The sequence below is a fragment of the Apodemus sylvaticus genome, chromosome 10, assembly GCF_947179515.1.
Source record: "Apodemus sylvaticus chromosome 10, mApoSyl1.1, whole genome shotgun sequence".
Lineage (NCBI taxonomy): Eukaryota > Metazoa > Chordata > Mammalia > Rodentia > Muridae > Apodemus > Apodemus sylvaticus.
This window is the reverse complement of record NC_067481.1, coordinates 14,943,311-14,964,054: the sequence shown is the minus strand read 5'-3', so window position 1 is coordinate 14,964,054 and position 20,744 is coordinate 14,943,311. Positions and strand designations below refer to the sequence as shown.

The 20,744-nt window shown below is 45.6% G+C and overlaps 1 protein-coding gene across 1 annotated transcript in view; it reads right to left on the bottom strand.

Annotated features, from left to right (window-relative positions):
• The window catches only part of Prkca (protein kinase C alpha), a 396,501-nt gene that overhangs the window by 75,783 nt on the left and 299,974 nt on the right, over window positions 1-20,744 (bottom strand). Inside the window, exons 6-8 of the mRNA XM_052194107.1 lie at window positions 4,745-4,901; window positions 3,388-3,522; window positions 3,070-3,166 (exon numbers count right to left, since the gene is read on the bottom strand). Coding sequence (XP_052050067.1) covers window positions 3,070-3,166; window positions 3,388-3,522; window positions 4,745-4,901 — 389 coding nt within the window. The remainder of the gene's footprint in view (window positions 1-3,069; window positions 3,167-3,387; window positions 3,523-4,744; window positions 4,902-20,744) is intronic.

The following is a 20,744-nucleotide window of genomic DNA, read 5'->3' as shown; positions in this document are numbered from 1 at the left end:
ACCTCTGGAAAAGTGGCCAGTATTCTTTTTTTAAAATTATTCAATATATTCTTTATTTACATTTCAAGTGATTTTCCCTTTCCTGGATTCCCCCCTTCCAGAAAGTCTCATAAGCCCTCTTCTCTCCCCCTGTTCCCCAATCCACCCCTTCCCAATTCCCCGTCCTGGTATTTCCCTACACTGCTGCACTGAGCTTTTCCAGGACGGAGGGCCACTCCTTCCTTCTTCTTGGGCATCATTTGATACGTGAATTGTGTCTTGGGTATTCTAAGCTTCTAGGCTAATATCCATTTATCAGTGAGAGACCTCAAGCAGTACTACAGAGCAATTGTGCTAAAAACTGCATGGTATTGGTACAGTGACAGGCAAGTAGATCAATGGAATAGAATTGAGGATCCGGAAATGAACCCACAGAATTATGGTCACTTGATCTTTGATAAAGTAGCTATAACCATCCAGTGGAAAAAAGATAGCCTCTTCAACAAATGGTGCTGGTTCAACTGGAGGTCAGCATGCAAAAGAATGCAAATTGATCCATTCTTATCTCCTTGTACTAAGCTCAACTCCAAGTGGATCAAGAACCTCCACATAAAACCAGACACACTGAAACTAATAGAAAAGAAACTGGGGAAGACCCTTGAGGACATGAGCACAGAGGAAATTTTCCTCAACAGAACACCAATAGCTTATGCTCTAAGATCAAGAATTGACAAATGGGACCTCATGAAACTACAAAGTTTCTGTAAGGCAAAGAACATTGTCAAAAGGACAAAACGGCAACCAACAAATTGGGAAAAGATCTTTACCAACACTATATCTGATATAGGGCTTATATCCAAGATATACAAAGAACTCAAGAAGGTAGACTCTAGAGAGCCAAATATCTCCCTTAAAATGGGGTACAGAGCTAAACAAATAATTTTCACCTGAGGAATATAGAATGGCTGAGAAGCACCTAAAGAAATGTTCAACATCCTTAGTCATCAGGGAAATGCAAATTAAAACAACCCTGAGATTTTACCTCACACCAGTCAGAATGGCTAAGATCAAAAAGTCAGCAGGTGCTGGCGAGAATGTGGAGAAAGAGGAATACTCCTGTACTGCTGGTGGGGTTGCAAGCTGGTACTACCACTCTGGAAGTCAGTCTGGCGGTTCTTTAGAAAACTGGGAATGATAGTTCCAGAGGACCCCACTATACCACTCCTGGGTATATACCCAGAGGATTCCCCAGCATGTAATAAGGATACATGTTTCACTATGTTCATAGCAGCCCTATTTATAATAGCCAGAAACTGGAAAGAACCCAGATGTCCCTCAACGAAGGAATGGATACAGAAAATGTGGTATATACACACAATGGAATACTATTCAGCCATTAGAAACAATGAATTCATGAAATTCTTAGACAAATGGATGGAACTGGAGAGCATAATCCTAATGAGGTAACCCAGTATCAAAAGAACACTCATGGTGGCCAGCATTCTTAACCACTGCTCCATCTCACCAGGAGTCACTGGACTCCTGCTGCTTTTAAAGATTTACATTTACATTTCCTTTATGTTTAGGTGCACGTTACCATATCCCTTGGAGCTGGCATTACAGGTGCGTGTGAACTGCCTGCCGTGGGTGCTGAGAACTGAACTCTGGTCCTCCGGGAGAATAGCGAGTGTTCTTGACTGCGGAGACACTGCTACAGCCCCCTCTCCTGTGGTTTTTTTGATAGGCGAGGCTGTAGGCTGTGTCTCACCAGAAAGTGCACTTGAAAGTTTGACCTACACAGACTGGTAACAGGTGGGACTTTTGGTTTCTCTTGAGGAACTGCAGGCACAGCAGCACGGAATTCCACGCGTGTGCACCAATACCACATGGCCCTCAGAAACAGGAGCCATCACTTTTATTTTCCTATTTCTCACCCTCTAGCGCTCACCCATCCCCACTGCTCCCGGCCATCTCACCAACCTATGCCAGCGCTGCGTCATCTATCTTAAGGACCCCTGACTCGCTCCAATCACTTACGATCCCAGAAGCCAGGAAACCTGGCAGCCTGGTCTTCAGTATTCCTGCTGTCATCTACATTCACCAAAAGTCATCAGTTTGATGATGGAAATAATTTGAACAATTTTCTATTTTACATGCTTTGGAATCATCTGATTTACACTTCCTTTTAAAGGGCAACAACATGATCAGGCTAAGTCTCTCTCTCTCTCTCTCTCTCTCTCTCTGCATGTTATCTTAGGAATTCCTGGGATTTCCAGGGAATACTGTATAGTCTGTAGTGAAAAGATCACCAGTTATACAGACCTTAGGGGCTGCTAATAATGTGATCAAATGCTCAGACGCTAAGTAATTAGAGCAACAGGAAGCCTCGGCGATGGTGGCTGGGTCCTGAGGCAGGGGCTTAGAGAGAGGAATGTTCACTGTGGGCTGAGGTAGACAGAAAGCAATAGAGGAAAAGAAGGAGAGGAGAACAGAGAGGGGAAGGGGAAAGAGGGCAGAGGAAGCCAGGACAGAAGGCAGACACACAAACCCACTCAGGAGGCAAGCAGGGGCCGCCTCGCCATGAAAATAAAACATAAAAAGAATCCTAAAAAGGAGCGTCTGCCGGAGCTCATCCCACAGAAGAAAATCAGTTCCACTTTGCTTTCTATAGGGAAAGCAAAAAAATTTCAATAGGAAAGTTTTCCCCCAGATACTGGAGCGGTAGCTAATTATAGTAAAGTTCTTCCCTAGGGAGCCCCTCTTGGAAGTTTGCAGCTCTTCTCTGTGAAAGGGGGTACACTCTCAACCTTGTAGTCACCCCAGTGATTCATAAAGCATTTTTCTTATGTGGAAATCAGTCATGTTCTCACCTCTGCTATCTCCAGTCTTCAAATCTCCAAAGGACAGGAGACACAGAGTGCCAATGGCTTGCAAATGAAATCACTTACCCAGGACATTAGGACATGTGTTCTTCCATGAAGTAAACAAGAATTTAGCATGAAAATTGCTTTGAGCTTCCCAGTGGTGTCACAAGAATTGGGTCCTCCCTGAACATGCAGGAAAGATGGCTTCCTGTATGGGAATCCTCACCTCAAACTTCTGCCTGAGTTCCACGTTGCCTTCTTCATCTCCTTCTGGAATGGGCACATTGTAGTATTCGCCCTCTTCTTGGTTGAGCAACTTGTACCTTCAAGGACAGGGAGAGAAGGGAGGGTCAGGGCCAGTGAGTGGCTCTGTCCCTTCAGCCTCAGGTCAGGCTGTTGGAGAGATGCCTCTACAGAATCAATCCATCGTTGGAGCCCACTGTTGACGGGGGTAGGGGGGAAGGGGGGTTGCGGCCAGCCTGCTCCTGGCTTCCCTCAGCCGCCTGGGGTATGGCAACATGCTAGGTCTCACAGGCTTCCTTACCATCCGCTGGCTGGCATCTTCATCAGCTCTGAGACACCGAAGGAAAGGGAGCCCATGAAGTCATTCCGCGTCGTCCGGTCCCAGTCCCAGATTTCTACAGACAGTCGCCGGTCTTTGTCTGAAGGTTTTAATTTGCTACAAAGACAAACGCATTTGCAATACATTAAGACATCTCAGTCATGGCATCTTGGGAGACAAGATGCCAACAGCCTGTGCCTGAAATAGTATCTTCAATTTCCTTCCTGTGCCAACAGGACATCAGCCTTTCATACTAGCTAGCTTTACAAAAGCTCTGTCTAGATCAAGAATCAATGAACGTTGACCCCCTGACAGCGCACTCTTACGATCTAAATAAAATTTTTATTAGAACACAACTTTGAAACATAAAAATAAAGTTTTACTACAACACACCTTGGCTATTTGTTTATATATAATCTATGGCTGCTCTGGCAACAGAGACTACATGACTCACAATGTCTAAAATACAGACTTTCTGCTCTTTACTGAGCAGAGCTCAGTGGCTTCTCTCTGACAGAAAGACATCTTTCCTTCTGGTAATGTTCATAGAGGAAGTGCTTCCTGAGTAGGCCCCCATGGGGAACTTCTTGTGCTCCCTGGTGTGTGCTGTGCTCCCTGGTGTGCGCTGTGTTCCCTGGTGTGCGCTGTGCTCCCTGGTGTGCACTGTGCTCCCTGGTGTGCGCTGTGCTCCCTGGTGTGCGCTGTGCTCCCTGGTGTGCACTGTGCTCCCTGGTGTGCGCTGTGCTCCCTGGTGTGCACTGTGCTCCCTGGTGTGCATGACCCCTCACTACTGACTCTTTACTCTTTCTTACTATTTTTCTCCTTCCTTCATCTGTTTCAGAATTTCTGTCAGTCCTCTAAGACACAAAACTCAAATGTCACCTCCCTCTGGAAGTGACATTTTTTTTCTGGTTAGAGGTGAGTCTATATTCCTTATTTCTGTAGCAATAGTACTTTCTATACTATGGGTTCCTTACTCCATGTTGCAAAAATTATTAAAATCTTGCTTCATACCCTCTCGTAGCTCTTAAAAGGACTAAGCTCATCAGGAGATGGAACACATTCGTTTATTACAGAGCAGGTGATGATAATAACTTGGGATTTGCATTACATAAATTCTGGTAAACCAAGTCACTACCTATCAAACAGAAGTAATGGCAGCTGCTACCTGACAGTAGCCTGGGACTGTCTTAGGAATGAGGACATAGGTAGAGACATTTGCTACCCAATGCCGACATGTCCACCGACACCCCCCCCACCCCCCATCCCCTCACCAATGGGTGGGCAGTATGTGGTACTCGAGGACAACGCTCATCCCAGGGCAGGAAGAAGCACTTACAATGTGAAGGACTCATTCCACTGAGGGTTCAGTGTGGAGCGGATGGTTTTGGTTTTCTGTTTGCTCTCATTCTTGGGGTCAGGAATAAGTTTCAGCTTCACATAAGGATCCGAAAGCCCATTTGGATCCATAGGGATTAGATTCTTTGCATCTCGTACTGTGAAGAGAAAAAGAAAAAGAAAAAGAAATTATAAAAACCAACACTGACTTGATGAGTCAGCACTGGTGTTACCACCAGGTTGAAGACGGTGATTATAGCCAGATGGAGTGGCACATGCCTGCGATTCCAGCACTTGGAAGGTGGAGGTACAAGATTACCCTTAGCTACATAACACGTTCGAGGCCATCTTGTGTGAGACTTGGTTTCACTCCTTCTGACAAGAAGATGCTGTCTGAGAGGAGAGGAGATTAATCAATATGAGGTTGTTCACTGAAAGTCAGTGGGGAGCAATGGAGACCCACGAAGTCCAGCCTCCAGGCTCAGCACAGCCTCAACTAACAGTATTAACCACATTCCAGGTCCTAATAGAAATGCTCAAACCTGGGTCCTACTTCAGAGCTACAGAAGCAGAACACACATTTTAAGTGACCTAGCTTTCCAGAAAGGAAGGGGACCCTTGCCTCTTTTGGGCAACCAGCTGGCCCTGGCCCATGGAGCTACACATGTGATTCAGTGTCTGCAAAGTGTTATCTTTCTTCATAAAACCTGGCAGATCCCAACTCCGGCTATACCTTGGAATTCCTTGAGAAAGGGGCTGAAGTCTTAACACTCAGAATTAAATTAGAATGATCAAGGGAGATGGCCCAACAACTGGTCTTCAAAAGATCCTGGAACTCACACTATAGACCAGGATGCCCTTGAACTCACAGAGACCTGCCTGCCTCTGCTTCCCAAACTCGGGGACTAATGGTGTGCGCCACTAACACCCAGCGAGGTGGTATTTAAGGTCGGGATTTAGGAGTTTTATCCAATGTACATCAACCATCACCTAGGAGTTCACTCCCAAGACAGCATCATGTACCACACCTCAAAAATGACAAACTGATTCCTCACTTTAACAAAACCCATAGGTGACCTCAGTATATATTCTGGCCCAAGAAGCAATGACATGGGAATCAATAAATAATTACAAAGAAAAGCCACTTCCTTCTCACCAAGGAACAAGCTCTTAGATGCGCCTGGCTGTCTAAAGCAGCTGCATCTCATTGCAAGAAGTCGTTATCTATGCTGCTGATAAAGGTCATGAGTCTGAGCCTGCTGCGGTGTGTCTCCCTCACTATCTCCTGACAAGGTAAATGTCATATCATCACAGACCTTTAACTGGTCACATACTATTGATACACATCCAGCCCTCTAATCCATTAGGAGGCTCTCTAATCCAGAGGTTCTCATAGTATGGCCTCTGGACCATCGCATACTGAATCAGAATCCCTGGGAGGGTTCAGAGATCTGTTTATCAAGCCTTCAGGTGATTCCATGGTATTTAAATGTCAAAAAAGCAATTTACACCACAAGGTTTATGGCCTGCCACCACAGATCAGCAATGGAGACTAATGACAAACTACATAAGAAATTTAGAAGTTCCCAGAGCTGGCAGAATGCAGGAAACAGAGGAGGGGTGGAGATATCCTAAAGATGTTGGGTCTTCGGACACAGGACACAGGCGTGGCAGCGTGTCACTACAAGCAGACCTCGAAGCCAAGCATTGTCTACACTAGCTTGGTTTCCCGCAGAGTGCTCATTCCTGCTGGCTGACAGCCTCATGTCTTTCTTACCCAGCAGCTTTAACAGAAGAATGTGACTGGACACTGCATTCAAATGATCTGAGGAAAGTGTGGGTCAGGTGAGGTCTGCAAACCACAGAGAAGCAGAGGCTATCTTTCCCATAGTGCAGCTGGCCTCTCCAAGCATTCCTTCCATAAGATTCTATTCAACCCTGCCCAGCTTGAGGGCCGACAGAGCACAGGCCAAAAACTCTACTATCAAATTTACCCTTCACGGTGTAACCCTGAGTCTTCACGGTGTAACCCTGCCCAAGCCGATTTCTTAAACTAGAAAAATGAATAGGGTCATAATTCTAGTGATATAAACTTATAAGGAAAAGGAAATGGAATAATATATATAAAGTATGCAATAAAGCCAGGAAACTCGTAAAGATGGGAGACTGCATTATGTGAATGTTCACTGGATCTCAAATTTGTTTTGTTTTTGTTTTTGTTTTTGTAGTCAGGATTTCTCTGTGTAGTTAGCTGTTCTGGAACTTGCTCATAGAACAGACTAGTTTCTGACTCACAGAGATCCTCCCGCCTCTGCCTCCCAAGTACTGGGATTAAAGGCATGTGCCGCTGCTACCACCACCCAGCTATATTGAACATATTTAAAAATATCACTTGTTTTTATTTTCTTTGAGAATTTTATCCATGAGTACAGTATTTACATTATTTCTAATCTTACTGTCCCCGATGCAACTCCTCCTGTGTACCCTCTCAAACTCATGACCACCTCTTCTTTGTTTTTACACATTTTCTCTCTCTCTCTCTCTCTCTCTCTCTCCCTCCCTCTCTCTCCCTCTCTCTCTCCCTCTCCCTCTCTCTCTCTCTCTCTCCCCCCCTCTCTCTCTCTCTCTCTCTCACACACACACACATCTATATAATATAACCTATTGAATCCATTTCATGTTGTGTGTATGTGTATGTGTTAGGGGCTGACCACTTGAGACTAAATTATTTATCCTGAGGCTCTTCAGTAGGGAAGACTGACTCTGTCTCTTAGAAGCCATCAACTGCCTGTAGCTCTTCATCTATGGATGGGGCCTGTGAGAGTTTACCCATCTACATCAGAATATCAAGTGGTCATCATGCAGGTCTTGAGACTGTTCCGCGGGTGCATCTCCCTTCCATCTCTCGAAGCCGGGGTCTCACAGCAGACATCTGTGCTCCAGCTTATCTTAGCCCCTCTTCCTCAACATTTCCTGAGCCAGGTACAGAATTTTAGACTTGTCTTCACAAACCATTGAAAAAAAAATCTGAACAGAGTCAGAGCTCTTCCAGGTCTCAGGCACTTGAGAATGCAGGCGAGAATCCAAGGTTTAATTAATGGAGTATTGGAGGTCTAATCCCCAGTGACACCAAACTCCAGCATCAGAAAAGATAAGAGATGGCAGGTAAGAGTGGGATTGTCCTGCAAGCAATGCAAAGGGACCACAGGCATCTCAACTCTAGAGAGAGAATCTGAAAATGCTTGGTGTCTGACACTGGGGGCTAGGCTGCAGAAGGTCATATCCCAGAAGGGAATGGAGACTCTTAGCAGGGCCACAGAGAGCTTTGCCTCCTGCCAGTCACTTTTATGTTTCCCATTCACGGACAGGCAGTGAATGGACTCACTAAAAGCTGGTCTTTTCTGAATGGTGATGAGCTGGGATCTTGATGGGATTTAATACTCTGGTTTCCTGCTGAGATATTATCATCTAAGCCGAAAATAAAAAGAGTTATCCATTTCAAATGTCACTGAAGCAGACAGTGAGTCCAAATTTCAATTTCTTCTTGTGGTGGAAAACAGTGTCCTGTTAGTCATTGCAGGCAGGACATGTGAACTGGGACCAACTTGGGGGGCTCCATCTGCTCAGAATTCAGGATGCCCACATGCGCATTCTGGCTCTGCCCATATGTGGCTATGGGTAAGATATCAAAGCCATTTGGTGGGTTGAGACCCAGGCATTAGGCCTTGCCAGGCTTCCCAGGTCAGTTTACGGTGAAGTCATAGTTGGAATGTTTGATGCCCCGGGGTGAGTGTCCCCAAAGCACAACTCCACCAGCAGTTCTGGTATCACATGTATACTCTGATCATTACCTATATTTTTCTTTAAATCCCCTCAAGGTATAGGAACTGAAAAAAACAAGACTTTTGGCTTTAAATAATTCCTATGAAACAGAGTGCACTGAAAATCTGTGTGGTATGTTTCTAGCCAGACACAGCGACAGTGAGGTGGCCTGCTTTCTCCTGGCTACAAAGAGGAAATTAAATGTTGGGATGCTAAGGCTGTTCTAGCCTCCCTCTGCATTATAAGGGAGATAAAAGGAGATGGAGACAGACTAGCTTTCTCATCATGTAACAACATATTTAATGCCAGCTCAGAACCTACAGAAACCATTTCAAGTGCCGCCATCAGTCTGTGTCCTCAGTGGTCCTCAAGTGCTGCCATCAGTCTGTGTCCCCAGAGGTCCTCAAGTGTCGCCATCAGTCTGTGACCCCAGTGGTCTCTCCCCAACACATTGAAAACACAGTGGGAAGGAATTTCACTCTGCAGTTGTTAGGGATGTAGAATGTTCCCCAGCCTTAGTGATGGGATGAAGGACAGTCTCATCAAATACCCCACGGGCTCCTTTTTTTGTCTTAACTCTCTACTAGAACCAGATTGTTTTGATCCACATAATTAAAACAGAAAAGTATCAAGTCATGCTACTTTGGTAAATTAACTATAGAGAATGAAATTTCTTGTTTCTTTCCTGTATGATATTTTTCTTTCTGTATGTCGTTGTTTGCTTGTTTTTGAGATAGGGTGAGGATCTCAATATGCAGACCTGACTGGTCTAGAACTCACTGTGTTGACTAGGCTGACCTTGAACTTACAGAGATCTGCCCACGTCTATGTCTTTGATTATAAGATTAAAGGTGTGAACCACTGCCTGGCTCAACTGAAGGAAGTCTGTCCTGAGAACTTGGGAGATGGCTTAGCCAGTAAAATGTCTGCTGTACTAGCACAAAGAACTAAGTTCAATCCCCAACACCTATGGAAAAGCTAGGCATGGTAATTACCAGAACCGACAGCGGGCCGTTCATAGCCATCTATACCTCCAGTTCTAGGGAGATCTGATTCCTCTGTTCTCCATGGAAACTTGCACTCACATGTTAACCTCTGACCTCCAGATGCACAAAAACCCGTCTACCCAAGGCCTGCATGCTAGTCAGTTCCCCATACCTACAGTGCAGACACACCTCTCCTCTGTGCATAACCTGCAGAATCACTAATGTCATACCATAGGGTCTGCGCAAATGGGCATAAATCCCTGTCAAAGAACCATTGTTAAAAAACAAACTTGTCTCCTCAAAGCTCATTAACAGTTTCACAGCCATTAAGAGAAGGATACACTTGTTGAAGAAACACAGCCGTGCTGTGGTATTTCGGCCATTTCAGAACAGGCAGTGTATTCTGCCACTCCATGACTTTAGTAGAAAAGCAAAATATTAATTGTGTTCATACTATTGTCTTTGAGGTGACTGTTCTGGAATTACAGGCTATCAAGCCCAACATTGAGAAAAACCAGCATGGGACAGAGGTTATATCATTCCTGGAAAATGTGAGATATAATTTCCAGATAAAGCATAGTCAAATACTTTTTTTGAAGGCTGAGATGCACCCATGTGAACTACCTGTTCCAGGTGGCTGAGGCCAGAACATGTGTGTTTTACATCAGCGTTCAGGAGGAAGGAGAGATCGTCAGACTGGAGGACGGGGCGGCCATGCCAGATGGAAATCCAAGCCTTGAGCATCTATGACGACTAAGGTTAATCTTTGAGTTGACAGAGTCTAGAATCATCTGAGTGACGGGCTTCTGGGCCTGCCACGCTATTATCTTAACTATGTTTAATTGAGATGGGAAGACCTGTGGGTGTCACTGTCCCCTAACTGGAACCCGGGACTGTGTGAATGAAGAAAGGGAACTGGGCGTCTGGTTCAAGCTCTGTTTCTTGACTTCCTACCATGATGGATTGTATCTTGAACTGGCTAATAGAAATCCTTTTTGCCTTAAGTGGCTTTTGTCAGAATATTTTATCATAGTACCAGGAGAAGAAATTAAGGCAGTGTCCCAGACAGATGAATGGAGCAGCAGCCTTAGCCACAGGCCAATAACGTTGCCCAGGTCCTGATGAACATGAGGAAAGTAGAGGCAAGGACTCAAGCGAGCAGGCAGCAGTGACCTCACTAGGCTTCCTCTGACATAAATGCATTGCTCCCCTAGAGACCTGAGTCCTACGAGGGTTTAATGAGCACGGAGGAATGTTTAGGGATCGATCAGATGCAAGCTTCCTGAATGACTGTCACATGCGTGTTTGGCTTCCCACGGACACTGTGACCGAGACCCGGTGCTGGGGTTAAATATTTGCCCATCACCATTAGCTTTTTGGCTCCAGACAAGCTTTGCAATATCTCGGACAGTTAATCTATAAAGTAGGGACGGCGATGTTGTCCATCACGTGGGGTGACTGTGAAAACTTTGATAATAAATGCTTTGATACTCATAAAATGCTGCAAAGGACACCTGGACTTATGACAGTGGTACACAGTGTCACACTGCTACTGTTACTGTCGGGAGTGCTGATATTAAGTCAGTTTGCTGTCCGCATCACTGTTGTCATGGCTAGTGCTGCCACCAGCACCACCCTGTCCAGCCCTGGGAAACCAGGGGTGAAATGATGAGGAAAGAAAGCATATTGGAGCTGGTGAGATCGCTCAACCCATAATGTGAGTGCAAGGCCCCAAGACTGGTTCCTCCAGAGGCATGGTGAGGCGTGTTTACAGCTCCAGTGCTATGGAGGATTCCCCAGAGACAGGAAGATACCTACTAGGTTTTGCCAACCCAGACTACCTACCAGTGAGTCTCAGACCAACAGGAGGGTTTGTCTCAAAGAGGATGGTGGATGCAGACTTTGGAATGATACCCAAAATCGACCTCTGGACTCTGCATACACACACACACACACACACACACACACACACCCGCCCCCCCCACACACTTAATCCAACAAAGAATGTTCCAGACAGCCTCTTAGTTCAGAGACTTTGTGTAGTATGAATTATGAAGTACAGATGATGAAACCAACATTCATGAATATACAGTTAATATGGAAGCTAGATACAGGCTAACACCACAGAATGTACCCAGTACACTCTCCCAATTCCTCCTCCCGGGATCTCTGTGGATTTCAAGCTCCCTCTGGGGTTGGCAGGGGGCACTGTGGCTGGGAACAGGTCAGAGGAGGAGCACGCAGAGGCTTCGGCAGATTCATCCACATGCACACAAACTGAAGGCTTTGTGGAGCACACAGCTGCACCCTCTTGCCTGCAGTGTGGACGTGTCAGCACTAACCGGCAGTAACCCTGCCCATTCAGAGTTCAGAGCTACAGAGGGACATTGTTTGACTACTTGCAGAAACCAACGGCTTCCGAGTTCAACAAAGAGTCAACCCTTTAAACCATCTGTTTTGCTTTGGAAAATAATTCTCTATTTTTGCTGCTTTTTCCCCCTTCTGAGAGCACCCTTGTTCATGGCTTCTGCTTACAAGCCAACAGAAGGGACAAAGGCTCAAACCACGGGCTCACTGTAAAAGCCAGGATTGTTCTCTGCGAGCTGACCTGGCAGCCGCCTCCCACATCCATCCCCGTCTGACGGTTGAAAACACGAGTAAACAAATTCTATAACCCCACTCGTCACTATGCAAAAGTCATGTACTCTGACACAGCAGAAAACCAACAGCGAGTCTTCTTTGCTTGAGGTGACCAACGGCAAAAGATAGGGATTCGAGATTTCAGAGGGTGGGAGTGGGCAGATGAATGCAGAAAATGGTGAGGTTTAGTGTCCAAAGCTCACAGAACTTGGGGTAACATGACAACAGGTGAGAGGAAGGTCATAATCACCAAATCCTCGCACCACATCTTTGTGACAAAGGAGACATTGAGGAAATTAGCTATTCTGATGACCACCAGAAGCTTAGACTATCCTTTGTAGCCATGGACTTACAAATTGATTTCTTATGAAAATATAATCACATTTGAATATAAATTTAATACCAGAGAAACTAGATGGGATTTCAGAGTTTAGGCAGAGCTGTGTGTAAGAGAGAAGAGGAAGAAGGGGGGATGGGAGAAAGGGAATGAGGGAAGAGGGAAGAGAAGGGGAGAGAGAGGGAGAGAGAGAGAGAGAGAGAGAGAGAGAGAGAGAGAGAGAGAGAGAGAGAGAGAGAGAGAGAGAGCACGCACAGGTGAGAGAGTACATGCACTTTACTTCACAGAGCATGTCATGTGGTGTGCCTGAAGGGTAATGATGGTCCTTGGTCTTTTGGTATCCAAGAAGATAATAAACATCGTGATGATAATGGTGGCAGCATTTTTAGAGAGATTACTAAGTGGTTACCACTGTTTTGAGCTCATCACAATAGCAGGAGCTGTGCTGGTGGGACCCAAGGGCAGGCAAGAGGGTGAATAATGCACTCACCACTTAAAGCTAATGAGCTGCCAAGCCAGGACGAGCCTGCATCTCATAGATCCCAGCATCGCTTGTCTCAGGATAGACATAGTCCCAGAGAAGAGGCGGTGAAAGTGGCCCCAGCTAAGATGTGACGGTAAGAGATGAGACCAAATGCCCTTCCTTTGAAAGGTGGGTGACAGAGGTCAGAGCACAGAGGGCCAAGTGAACACACAGCAGGACCAGGGCCAATCCAGGGCTGTACCTGGATGAGTGGAAGAAGGGTATAGGACTGCATGCCTGCCTGATGCCTTGAAATTGGCAAAGGGGACTCTAGTACCTGACTTGAAGCTGTGACCCTAGTGGCTTCTGGATTTCGATTGCCCAACTGACTAGTGTTCAGGACACAAGTGGTCTCTGTAATGTCTGCCTCAGAGCCAACAGCTCAGGGACTGAGTTAATAAACTCCCTGGTTTCACCAAGGCACGACACAGAATAAGAGCATCCAGTGGCATTGATAGCAGAGAGATCACAGGGGAAGCCCTAGCCACTCTTGAAAAGACTTGCTTCCCCATAGACAAGTAGTGCCTGGAAGATATAGGGGTGAAAGAAAGATACTTGTATCATAAACACGGAGGGAGGTGGAGACAGGAGGACCCCTTGGGCTTACTAGCCAGGCCATCTAGCCAAGCAGCGAGCTACAGGACAGTGAAAGACCCGGACTCAAAAATAAGGCAGAGACATGCGCACCCCACCCCCATGCTCTCCTGTGCTTTTGGGCTTGTTTCTGTTTTCCTGCTACAGGACAAAGCCTCCTCCTCAAAGCACCTGATCTGGCCGTGAATGACCTGTTTCTGCAGGGCAAATCTCCCTGCAATACCCACACCCACACTTCAGCTCCACCTGGGAATCTTCAAGCAAGCAATGAGCAGGATAAGGCACCAATTGGGCCATTCTGTGTACCGTAAGGCACTCCAGAAACGGGGATTTTTAAGGAACGTGTGCCCAGGAGCACTGGGAGGCAAAAGCTGACCTGTCCAGTGCTTATATAACCGAGTGAGAAGTGCAAAAGCACCCCAGCTGGCCAATGGGTGGGATCAGGAAGGAAAGGGCGGACAGCAAGCTTCGCACATGTTGTGGCTTCGGGACACCACAGAGCGCTCAGCTTTCTCCTCGCCCAGCTTTCCCGATGCGCTGCTGGGAAGAACATGCCGTTCTTGAGGCTCGTTTGCGCCTTTACTTTGGCCTTCATCGAATGATGCTCAGAAGGAGAAACTGTCTCTAAGGGGCTGCCAGTTCCAGCTCGGAGCTGTGAGCCAGTTCCCTGCCAGGAGACAGAACTCCCGGCAAGCGCCAATGGGGAAACCGGAGGAGCGACAGATTGCTTCCGGAACAGGATTTGTTGAATGCCCTTCCCTGTGATGCTTTGGGGGTGGTCCAGCTGTCTAGCAATAAAGCAAGGTTCCTGGTTCGGGGATTCTGACTCAGCCTCTCAAATGGTGCAGAGAGGCTGGGCCTTGACACCACCGGGATGTGCCAGAGGTGACGGTGGACATACCCTCTGATTTACCGAGTCCATTGCGGTATAACTTCAGAACTGATATTGGTTTCAACTGACCAGTGAAGGAAGTCAAATATTTAATTCCACCCAACCTATCATATGCAGGACTTACACATAATTCTCAAAGACTCATGGGTTGCCCTCCTTGCTCCTGTTTTGAACATCTACCACCAAGCACAGCAGCCTGCTGTGTATGCAGAACTTATCTGCCACACACAGTCTCTATACAACCCTTGCCCTGTGATTCTCAGTTCATGCTGTCCCACCTCTGGGCACACCCTAGCCTCATTTCCATTTGTCCCTACATTGGAAAAACAGCCCTGTTCTCTGGTTTTCCAGTCTCCTGCTAGCCCTGCCGATCAGATCTCTGCAGGTTGACAGAAACATGGGGACAGGGACCAAACACCTAGGGCCAGTCAACACAGGGCAAGGCGAAAGCCTAGCAAGTCAGATTTTTATTGGCCGGACAGAAGGTGGAGCAGGCAAGACTTTTCAAGGCTCTTGCTTTGAGCTGCAGTTCACAGAGCGTCCATTTGGAGGGACTCCAACACAAGGGAAAAAACCAGATGGGCCTTTTCTGGAGACTAAATTCAGGCCAAAAGGAGCCAAGTGCTTACCCAGAAGACATCAAATGATTTGAAGCATCTCAGAGTGCTCAAAGACTAAGGGATACTGGGTGCATTGCTAGTTTTCAGGAAAGAAACAAGCCATGCAGGGCCATTTGCTCTGAGTTTCTAGGGCAATCACTGCATGTGGAACTTTGCTGGGTTTCCCGAAAAGACATCTTCAGCAAAGAACAATTGTGGATCAGGCATCAACAGACGAGACCTGGGTCACTTGGAGGGTCTTGGCCGTCTGGTTTGCTGCGTTTGCTCTAATCACGCCACACCTAGCTTGCGGATGCTGTCTGTGGTCACGAGTGCGGTCTCCAATTTGATCTCATTTGTGCTAATAAACAATGACTCACGAATTCTATGGTCTTAGTTTCCTGGTTGCCAGAGTCAAGGACAAGAAGAGCCAGCAGCACTGAGAATACACCCCTCAGCCGCCGCCTCCCCACCTTGCATGACCGCAAACCTGAATTCAAGGACTTAAGAAGCCCCTCGTTTAAAAACACATTCACAGAATGTTCTGCTTTTTAAATTCACTACTTTGTCATAGGGTGGATTTCTGCCCCAGTAAATCCAGTGTCCCCAAATAGTGAGGCAGCAACTACTCAATCAAAGTCAGCTAAACAAAGAATTAATGAACGTGGTATACACAGTTCATGCTCCCTCCCTCCCTCCCTCCCTTCCTCTCTCCCCTCTTCTTTCCCTTCTTCCTTTCCATCTCTTTTCCTTTCTTCCTACTCTGTCTACTTTCTTTAACTTTGAGACAGAGTCTTACTATATAGCCCTGTTTCCCTTTTAACATAGCCTCCTCTTGCATATCCTAAGTCCAATCTATATTGGATAATATAGATTTATCTGCTAATATTCTATAATTCCAAAGGAGATGATTGTGAGAAATATTGTCTAGTTATGGGAAATGGATAAGATCTGCACATAAACACAGGGAGGTATTGATTTTAAGAAGCAATTCTCATTGTTGGAGCAATGTATAGCCATCATAAAATAATTTAAATGCATAAAGTATAAAGAAGAAAATTAAAATCAATTGCACTTTCATCAAAACAGAGGACTGATGTTGACATATTGTTACATTGACTGACAATCATTCTCCTGCAAAGACATCTATAGTGTAATATTGATCATCTGATTATAATATTGGGGATAAAGCCAGGGCCCTGCATATACTAGGTAAGCACATTATCATTGAGACATATCTCTAGCCTGCAATATTTATTTTTATAGAATTCATATAATTTATAGTAGTTGAAAATTCCATCTTAATAAAAGTTAACAAAGTAATTTTTAAAAAGCATTTTTCTAATGTCCAGCATTCTATTTCATAACAAAGAGTTTAAAATATGTTCTGTTTGGACATTTACATCATTTAAAAATTCCCCATCTTTGTATATAGCATAACGACTAATTGTCTTCATATATATATTTCTGCTTTTTTTCTTGGGCTGCGTTCTTAGAAGCAGAGTAAAAGATATAAAAATCCTTGCCAAGCAGAGTAAAAGATATAAAAACCCTTGCCAAACAGCTCCCCCAAAAGTGGTATCAAAGTCCTACCCTATCCACATTAGGGATAAAGTGAGAAAAATAAAGAATAACATTGTAAGTTTGATACTCTTAGATTTTTTTTTTTTTGAGGCTTAACAGTCTTTCTCTATAGCTATTGAGCCATGTGAATTTCTTTTTCTCTGACTTAATTCTCAGTTCCTTTAGGGGCCTAACTTTTTACACAGTCAAAGCTACCAACAAGTTTTCTTTCCTTTCTTCCATTCCTTTCAGGCTTAGGAAATCCTTGCCCTTCGTGAGGGTAGTTAAGTCTTTGCCTGTGTTTTCTTTCATTATTTTGTTTCTCTTTTTCTATTTAACTTCCAGATTCACTTGAAATTTATTTTGGTATAAAGCACAAGGAGAGATATCATTTTTTTTCTTCCAAACGTTTAGACAATTTCCCCAACAATGTCTGTGGAATGAACCACACCTTCTCTGTTTATTTATAAGCAGGCTCCAATTTCAGGGAATCTGCTTTATCACATTCAATGCCCCGTTAGTTCCTGCAGCAGCCTACATTCTACACTGTTTTAAGATTCCAGCGTATTTCAGAACCATCCTCATGCTCCACACTGCACTTCTTGGAGAAGCTTTCTGTTCACTGTCTGAAAAGTCTCTGCACTTCTTTACTCTTAGTTTAAGTGGGTGTGGAGGACCAGAACTCAGGTCCTCATTGCATGTACAGTAAGCACTTATGGACCAAGTCATCTCCGATGCAATAGTCCATTAAAGGTCACCTCTGGCCCAGTGAATTCCTCAAGGTCCCACCTTTCAAACACCATTCACACACAACTTTGGTGACTACATTTCCAACATGTAAATTCTGAAGGACACATTTGGACCGTGTCACTTGGGGAGTTTGGAAGGGAAGAAAGCAAGGTTCTTTTTGAAGAATCAACAGACTCAACCATCTCTCAATGCTAGATCAGAGCACAGCTTCTCCAAGTTCCTCGATCAGAGCATTGAGAGTTCCAAGTTCCTCGAAGGAGACCCAAGGGTCCCAAAGGCTCTAAAGCTTTCAAGACCAGCCTATTCCTGGCATAAATATATTCAAACAAGACGAGGCTCCAAGGCAAACACCATCAGTGCCTGAGTCTGGCCCACAGGGAAGTGCCCAGGCATTTAATGGAGTGCTTTTAACCAGGCATATAGAAGTCTCTATATTGATACAAGCCAGTAAGTCTAGCCTGATGCCACTGAACACGTGTCTAACCCTGTACAATCTTGTATTCAGCAGGCAGGGATCTGAGTTCCCTGGGGTCTGTCACTGGGGAGAGAAGGACTGCATGGGTGGATATTATGTGGCCTATAGGTCAGCATTTTAAATGGTGAGTCAATAAATTGTGTTCACTATAATTACTCTCTCCAGGATCCTGGCCACAGAGAAACTGCTCGGATTATTAACAAATAACGAATAAGTCTATTTTTTTCTATAAATCAATAAACTGGCATCTTGCTAAATCATCCAGTCAAGATGACAATGGACTTGGTCTCCAGAGACCTAGCCTTTCCTGGAAGGTGACAGAGTGAACCCTGGGGCCTCCAACATGGAAGACATGCTGTCCTCTCTCCTGCCTTCAGAGGCCACTCTCCTAACACGTGATCTGTTTTGAGTAGTAGAGAGAGCCCTGGCTTTATTAACTTCCCCGACGTCATTCTAAGCATGGTAGCTCGTTGCATTATTATTTTTTGACCTAACTGATTGCAAGGCTGGAACAGGTAGTGACCAGGACTGTGCTGCGATGCTACCTATCCCCAGAATCACAGAGGAGACTCACTAGCTGCACACGTTTGTAAGCTTTCTCTTGCTCTTAGAGAATGTGACTCGAGATTGTGTGACTGCAATCCCATCAGATCACAAGATAGAAGATGTGGCGAGAAACCCAGCTGTGGAGGGAACACCCAGCAGGTCCAAAGGACCCAGTGACTCTGATGAAGCCTGCTTGGGTCACCTGAACCCCTCCCACCCTGCCATTCCCACTCCAACACACACACTGCACCACATCCTCCTTCCTTCCCATGATGGTTCTCTTTCCTAGCTCTGAGTCTACATTTTCACAGGTGACCCAGAGCCTTCAGCTCTGTTCTCATGGAAATCTCCAGGGCACAGAATAGAAATGTCCTTCATGGAATCAACCTCTGGCTCCACCTTCTCTGCACCTTGGAAACTTCCCCCAAATTGTCTAAGAGTCCATTTCCTCACAGGTACCATAAATAGAATGGGTGTCTCATTCCACAGGACATCTTCAGCATTAAGTGAATTCATGCAAAAGAAAAAACCCCAACTTGACACACTTCTTGCCACAATGTAAGTGTTTAATCACTCTTAGCTTTGTTATTAATATTATTGACACCATCTGGGGAACTCTCAGCACTATGTGAACACACCTTGCATACTTACCAGGTGCCAGACACCATTTTAAGTTTGAGGACTCCAAAATCAGTGAGGTTTTCACAGTACTAATGCTTCAATGGGAATACAACTTTCCCCTCAAGACAGCTCTTGAGGGGAAAACTGGAAAACTGGATGACACCATTGTCCACAGTGTGATTGTCTCCAGTGACATCGGCACTGGCAGAGTCTCAGTGCAGCCTCTTCTCTTCCTCCACCATAGCAGGGCATTCCCGTTACCTTTGGAACCTGTCTCCAACTGAACCATGAATCACCCTTGTCATTATTAGCACAGAATTTTGGTATTTCCTGAGGGCAGGGAATAATGGGGCTTTGGGATTCTGCTCTTGGCCTGAATCTGGGGCGGCATCTCTAGAGCTCAAGATTCTGGTGACTTTAGGGTCTTCAGTCTTACTATAGGAAACTCTGAACAAGATCATCACTTAGGCAATGCCTGCCCAAAACTGGGGAGAATCTTGCCTCCCATGCTTCAAACCCTTGACCAGTAAAACTACAAACAGAGAGAACAAAAGCACACCGCTGTAATAAACACTGGAACGCTACCCAGTACCATGATGGCCAGTGCTAACAGAGAAGGGAAGGTGGCTTCACTTGGTTCTTGGGCCCCAGAGGAAAAGGCTTATGCTTTCTGATATGTGATTGGTCTCCTCACCCAAAGCTGTTGAAGATATAAGGGCATCAACAGTGAGACACAGTGAGAACAGGAACTCGGTTGGCTGACCTGCCTCCCTCCGCGGTGTCCTCTCTCCATCCAGATGGATTGAGCTGAGTAACCACCCAAGCAGTGGAAGCCCCTCCCACATCCATCTCCACATCCACATCCACCCCCTGGTCTGATTACTTCCCCTTCATCTGTTCTTAAAATAGACCACGCCAAGCCGAAATAACCTAGGAGATTAAATTAAATTAAATCGGCCCTGGCTCCTAGGCAGTTGCTAATAAAATCATAAGCATTTGATGCTTGTGGCAGGCAAAGACAAAGTGCTTGCTGGTTCTCCCCCAACTCCAACATGAAGAAGCTGCCTGCTTAAGGGGAAATGCTACTGAAGGTACTCTTCCCCCGTTACCCCAGTACAGAGCGAAAAGGGGTGCCTTTCAGGCTGGGAACATGCAGAGCCCCTCTTTGCTGGTTTGCCCTAGGAATTCCACTTCTGATGGGCTTTTCTGGGCATGCTCTACCCAAGCCAGAGCATTCCTGGGTCAACCCACTAGTTGTTGGTGTTACACGCCTGTAATGTGTGTAGGGCCTCTCATGTACACTGGCAGAAATAACTAACCGTCCTCTCCATGGCTGCCCTCGCCGGCTACAGCACCAAGAACTCCCTGTGCACGGTTGCTTGCAGGTAGATGTGAGGAATACACTCCTGAGGAGTTCCAGGGAGTGGGTGCAATGTACCACTACTTACTCCTCTCTAGAACACCACAGTCTTTGGGGAAAAAGACAGAATTATGTCTCTGTACTTGTTCTCTGTGGCTATCATTAACCTGTGACTGCAAAGTTGAACATAAATGTCAAATAGACATGTCAGGGCTAAGAGGCCTTTACTGGAAAAGCCTCTATTGCCTCAATCGAGTTGAAATAAAAACTCCTGGAATGTCTTCTTACCTGTG